The 6,383-nt window shown below is 36.2% G+C and overlaps 1 protein-coding gene across 1 annotated transcript in view; it reads left to right on the forward strand.

The window, feature by feature from the left end:
• SCYL2 (SCY1 like pseudokinase 2) overlaps positions 1-6,129 on the forward strand; it is a 35,680-nt gene extending 29,551 nt beyond the window's left edge. Inside the window, exon 18 of the mRNA XM_065671223.1 lies at positions 190-6,129. Coding sequence (XP_065527295.1) covers positions 190-837 — 648 coding nt within the window. The 3' untranslated portion in view covers positions 838-6,129. The remainder of the gene's footprint in view (positions 1-189) is intronic.
• The last annotated feature ends 254 nt before the right edge of the window (positions 6,130-6,383 follow it).

Below are 6,383 nucleotides of genomic sequence, written 5' to 3' on the forward strand. Positions count from 1 at the left end.
TCTAAGTAGAAAAGGAGAAATACAATCTAATTGCTCTTGTGTATAATTGCATTTTGTGTGCTGTTCCATGCAGTAAATTTTAATTCTGAAAAATGAATGCTTCTTCTGCAGGAGCAGAAGAATAATAAAGACTGTTGCTAGAGTGTTTGCACAGGAAAAGCATTTAACTGCAGTTTCTGTATTTTGCAGACAAAAGACTTGACAGATACCTTGATAGATAATATGTCATCTTTGACTAGCCATTCTATCAACAAAGCTAAAGTTGCATCTTCAAACAGCTTCTCTTCTGTCCCTTCTATGGGTGTTGGAATGGGATTTTCATCACCTGTTGACAGCACAAAGAGAAATGTAGCAAACGGACTAAATACTAATATGGGTTTTCAGACTGCTGGATTCAGTATGGGACCTGGTCTCACCACTCAGAATTTCTTCAGTCCAAGTGCAACAGGAACAACCGCGATGAACATTGTACCAACTGCCAATATGCCAAATTACAGTCCTATGAATGCTGCATCTGCAATCTCTCCACTGACACAACAAAACAAACCCCCAGATATGTCTGCTTTAGATAATCTTTTTGGTCCTCAAAAACCCAAAGTCAGCATGAAGCAGTTGGCTCAACAGAAGTCAAGCCAGTGGGTTAATCAGTTTGTACCCCCACAAGGCTCCCCAAATGCAAGCAGTTCAGTCCTGGGACCTCAAATGAACATGATAGGACAGCCTGGCTTTGGTATACAGGGTAATCCTTTCTTTGCTCCTCAGAACTTTGCACAAGCAGCGAACACAATGACAAACAGCAGCTCAGCTAGCAATGACTTAAAAGATCTTTTTGGGTAACATGTATTGCTTTCTTCTTTCAAAGATTGATGAAATTGGATCATGGGTAAGCTGATTAACATCTTTTTTTTTTAATTGGTAAACGCATGACTTGGGGAAACTTTCAACCCAGCAAAGTAAAGACTTTTGCACTGGAAAGAAGACTAATTTTGCATTCACTTGGTACTGCAGAGAATTGTATAAGTGCAAAGTCATCTGACATGCTAAAGAATTCCTGTTTCTTTATTGAACATCAGAGCACTGAAGGTAGAATGCATATATTCAGTCGAAAAACAAATTCAGTATTTCAGAATTATTCATAAGTGTACTGCATCAGCTCCTATGAAATTACCAAAAAATTTTGTTTCTTAAGTTCAACAGAAATGTTTAAGAGGGGTAATAATGCTGGTGAATGGAACCGTACAGCCCAGTCCTTTCAGTGTCTGCTAAATTCTTGTTGATGACTTGTGTTGCCTGAATGTGTCACAAACTGTCATTTTGCCCTATAACAGTCTGCACAAAGTAAATTCTTACACTGCCTCAAAATTTTGATAGCCATGGTACATAGAAGGCTCTTTTAATCTGTAACTGTGAGAGGCTAAGAAGGGAAAGTATTTTAATTTCTTCTCTTACAAGATTGTTAGCATGAACATGGTAGTAAACTACAAGATTCAGGAGGCATAAGAAGTTGCTTTAAAATTTTGGGCAAGTTTGGGACAGAGTAAGAACACTGCTTCAACAGTCATGCTGGTTTACAACCTCTTTTATAATGCCAGATTCTTATTACCAGCCCCACAGCTTAAGCAACATACCACTTAAGCAGGATTTTAAAATACATGTGGTGACTTAATCACATTTATTATATATTCCACTATTTTGGTTAATTTGATACTGCTTCTAACTGGTATGAAAAGAAAGAATATGAGTAGTTACCTCCTAAAAAGAATGTTCTCTGTAAAATTCACATGTTGACTACCCCAACTGTGTAACTAAACATTTCTGTGTAACTAAACACAAGAGCGTTGAGTTATACAGAAATATCTTGAATTATTACTTCATAGGTTTTGGCTCCATTAGGAAGATGGAGAAGGAGAGCCTTTTACAAGTTGCACATGGTTGTATGAAAAAGCAGACTGCCATAAATTGCCTTGACTAGAATAAACTTTCATTTTAATTTAATTTTAACTCAAGTTCTTAGGAAGGATAAGTTAATATGAAGCAATTTCTCAAATACAGATTTGTAAGCTCTAGAATATATGGTAAATATGCAGGTATTTCAGATCCTTTTTATTGTATTACTCCAAATTCAATAAAGCTCTCCAGAAATCCATAAAGTAGTTTCTTCTACTTCCCAGAAGGTGTGTGTTCAGCTTGCCCATGATAGAATCTACTCTGTCAGATACTACTGTTGGGTTTTCACTTTTTCTTTCCTAGGAATTTCAGGAGCTTTCTTACATGATATTTTGAAGACTATAGCTGGCTATTTTGAGAAGGAAAGAACTAGTTACCTTTTTTATGGAAAGCCTACATGCTTTATTTTTCAAAGCCTTTCACTGAAGAGATTGGTCTTTCATTTGCTGCTTAAGAAACCAAAGGGCCTTATGCTGTAAATGTGACTTCTATTTTGTTATGTTTCCACAGTTCTAAGCAGTAATAGCATTAAGCATATTTCTTAAAGAATTGTTTATGTGTTATAGCTGCTGCCTTAGTCCTATTATTTTAAAATACGTGGGACCAGTGAAATTGTGGTTTAGAAAACAATACCTAACACATTATGATGCTTATGTGCTGTTAAAAATCATGGTAAGCATTGTAGGTTATGTTAAGATATCTGTAAATTCAAGTACAATACTAGAACTGTTATGCTGTTTAAGTTCATGTACGGTTACTAGTACTCTATACCCTCAATCACACTAATGTCATCTTTTATGTCAACTTTTGAAAGCTGCGGTTGCTAGGGTAACTTAAGGCAAACCTTTAAGAATTACTTGAATCTGTATTCCTCTAAATTATTTGTAAAATAAGTTTATATTAAAAATAGCATCTCTTAGGACTCTACAATGTATTAAATTAATACATCCATAAGGCAGTCTTAAATGTCAGTGTTCTGATCACTGATCAGTTTCAGTCACTGATCCCCTTGGACTGGGTTTTTTTCAGAACTGGATTTTAATTTAATCTAATGGAGGGAAAATTAACTGAAAATTTTTGTTTTGATTTTATATACTAAGCCTCCTGAACTGTGGGGTTTGAAGTATGTCCTTTTGGCGTGGGCTATCTGAGAATATAATCTAGTTTGTAAGAACGAAGTAAAAAAAAGTCCTGCAAGTTCAAATTAAGAGAGAGTCTTCTATGCAGTGGTAATGTGATGGAATAAGATCTTTATCTAGCCCAAGTAACATGATTTTTTTTTTTTTCTATTTGAGAACATGATTTTGTTTTTTCGTTTGCTGCAATTTTCAGGGTGACCAGAGTAGAAAAACTGAAAAGGGTGCTTATGAAAGTTTTATCAAAATATTTCCAGTTACTTGAAAACAAAGTTACTTCAGTTAAAATGAGAGGGTCAAATCCCACTTCCTTGTAGGTGCAACCTGCTTAGTGTGTCAGGAAACTGGGCGTGTGTGAAGTTCTCTGGTTATTTCTACTAAACTTAATGGAAAGAGGACGTGCAAGAGGTAAGTTACCAAGACCATGAGCCACCTGGCGCCTACTGCAATAGTTTTACATTAGGAAGCCTTGTCCAGTTCTCTCTCCACTTAGAAGACGTCATTCTGAGGCCCTGCTGGAGGCTGGAAGACTGGTGGCCAGAGCAAATACCATTTTTGGAGAACAGCGGTTGTTGTTTGGAAAAAGGAAGATGAAGGGACAATGTTACAAAATGTGGGCATTCCAGGGGCCTTCTGTTTCTGAACTTGGGTGGAAAGCAGTGTTACGTCTAGCTTGGCCTGAAGCAGGGGGTCTGTCTAACCCTAATGCAAAATGAAATAGAGAACACAGGTTTGAAACTGGTATCAGATTAAGAAATTGCAAATTCTGTTACTGAAAAAGTAACCTGATGCAAGGATGCAAGTTATTTTTATTGCCTTGAGCAGTACTACAACACAAAGATTTATCTCTTTGTATTCAAGTATTCAATTTAAAGGAAGAAATGTGGAAGCCTGGCAGGTTATATCATAGAGCGGACACCGTGTATACCCACTATGCTTCATTGCAGTGTGGAAATGAGAGCAGGGTCTGTGCTGAACTGACAGGCCCAAATGGTTTATTTTACATTTGTAAAGGAGAGGTAAAGGGCAGGGAGTAAATTCTATTCTTAAGTTGATTTATCTATATTATGTTTACTAGAAAGGGAGAAAGGAAGTGGAAATATCTGCGTATCTTAAATATAAACATCAGTTGTGCTTTAGCTGCTCTGGTGCATGCTAAATGAATGTGACTGCTCCAAGACAGCATTTTCCACATTAGAACTGTTGCTTCCTTTTGGTTTTAAGTATGAAAATCTCTGAAGCATCCTTTGAAAACTCAGTCTTAGAAAACAAAGTAATCCTTCTAGATGGAAGAATTAAAAGAGGCTGATGTTTAGGCTGATGGGGAGGAATCTTGAAATACCTGAGTTAAAGATTATCTTAGAATCCCCTAGGTCTGCCACACTCAATAGGAGAGAAACTGGCAGTGAAAAGGCACAAGTGGCATTTCAAGGGTGGAGGAGGGAACAGATTTTCTGTTTCTTCACACAAGCGTTGGGAATAAGGCACAGGACAGCCTATGGAACCTGCAGCACAGAACAGCAGTATCAGAGAAGTCTTTTGTAATATAAAGGAGTCCACCAATTATTTGGGAGATGGGGAAAGAAAACGTGTAGAGTGTTCTAGTTTGTTTTAATGAAGATACTATGTCTTCCTTTCTCAATGGTGATGTGACTTAGAAACGTTGTGGGGAAGTTGTGGCCTTACAGGTCTGCGTAGATGTTGAGTACCCCAGGTAAAAGGCTGGGTTTTTTGTATTTTATGTATAGGTGCGTATTTCAAGCCTTATTATTTAAGACTTTCCTTTTCTGTTAAGTTTTGTCTTTTTAACAACATCTATTTCACATTTATGTGGCACTTCAACAAATACCCCAATGGCCTTTTGAAATAAGAAAAGCGTTTTAACTTTTGTATTATAACCTCTGTTATAATGTTATCTGTGGCTGTAGATAGATAAATATGTGTGTGTATAGATTACAGGATTTTAGATTTTTCAGTTCAATTGCACCAAAAGAGAAAAGATTAAATGAGAAGTTAGATTTGAATCGAATTCCACAAGGCTTCCATACAGGCTAAGAATGATATGATTGCTACATGATACTTGTGTTATCTGTTAAAAATTTACATGCTTAGTCTACCTGTATCTACATGGCTTGAGCAGAAAAGGAAAGTTTTAAAACTTAAGTTTATGAACACTGGATCTCTCATTGCTGATGAAGTTTTTGACTTTGAGTGACCTTTGTTTATTGACTAGGAGTTTTTTATTGGGGTTGAGTGGGATATTACTGATTTGTGCCATTCCCAATGGAAGAAATATGGGGAGAGGGAATACAGGAAAAAAAACCCTGTTGTATATGTGACCCTTTTTTTGTTCTTTGTTAAGAGATATGCTGCATTTTATATACTCATTGTGAACTTTTACTCTGAAATAGCTGTGAGGAAACCTGTCTGGAGGATTTCAGATGAGTTAGCTGATTTTTTTAAGTGAGGTCCTGCCTTGTGCTTAACTTTCTATTAGTTTTTGACTGCTTTACAAGGAAATTACACAAGGCAGTAAAACCTTGGACTTACCCATCAAATCCTCTTGCCTTCCAGGCCTCACACTTCTGTCAACAGATCAAATGAGCCCCTGAAGTTGTATTGTCTTTAAGTTCTCTGCAACAGTTCTATCTGCTGTACAGATTTCTGAGATGAAGTTGTAAATCAGAATGTGTTATAGTGAACTCAGGCCTTGTGCAGATTATTTAACACTTGTTTATTTGTCTAATCGTAAAGTCTCTGTACTAGTGGCAGTTTTATGTTTTGATTGTAAAACATTAAAATTCTCATGAGATTTATAAAGTGATGTTACTGTAGTGTCAGCTGTGATTCATGAACAGAACTGTCATAGCATGGCATTAGTGTATATCTGGTTTATTGGACAGCTCCTCAAAACCAAATTTATTCTTGTATCAACTTTTAGATCAGCTACTTTAAAATATGTAAAAGGTATAGTGATAGTTTCAAGAAATTCATATCACTTTGTACTCTGAGGTTGCCTATGGAAATAAATGAACTTTTCATATTTTCTTGTCAGAAGGTATTTTTATTCAAAATTTCAATTAAATTAAGTAATAATGACTTATGTAGAAAACTTTATCACTCTGTTTTGTTTGAAATACATTTTATCTCACATAAGTTTGATTTGATGTCTTAGAGTGGATGCTGTGATCGCATACTGCCTTCATGCAAAGAATTAAAGTCCTGGGGAAAAATCATGCACTAGACATCTCTAAAATTAGCATTTACTGAAAGCATACTAAGCCCATGTTAGAATCTGGG

Source organism: Lathamus discolor, chromosome 1 (assembly GCF_037157495.1).
Source record: "Lathamus discolor isolate bLatDis1 chromosome 1, bLatDis1.hap1, whole genome shotgun sequence".
NCBI lineage: Eukaryota > Metazoa > Chordata > Aves > Psittaciformes > Psittacidae > Lathamus > Lathamus discolor.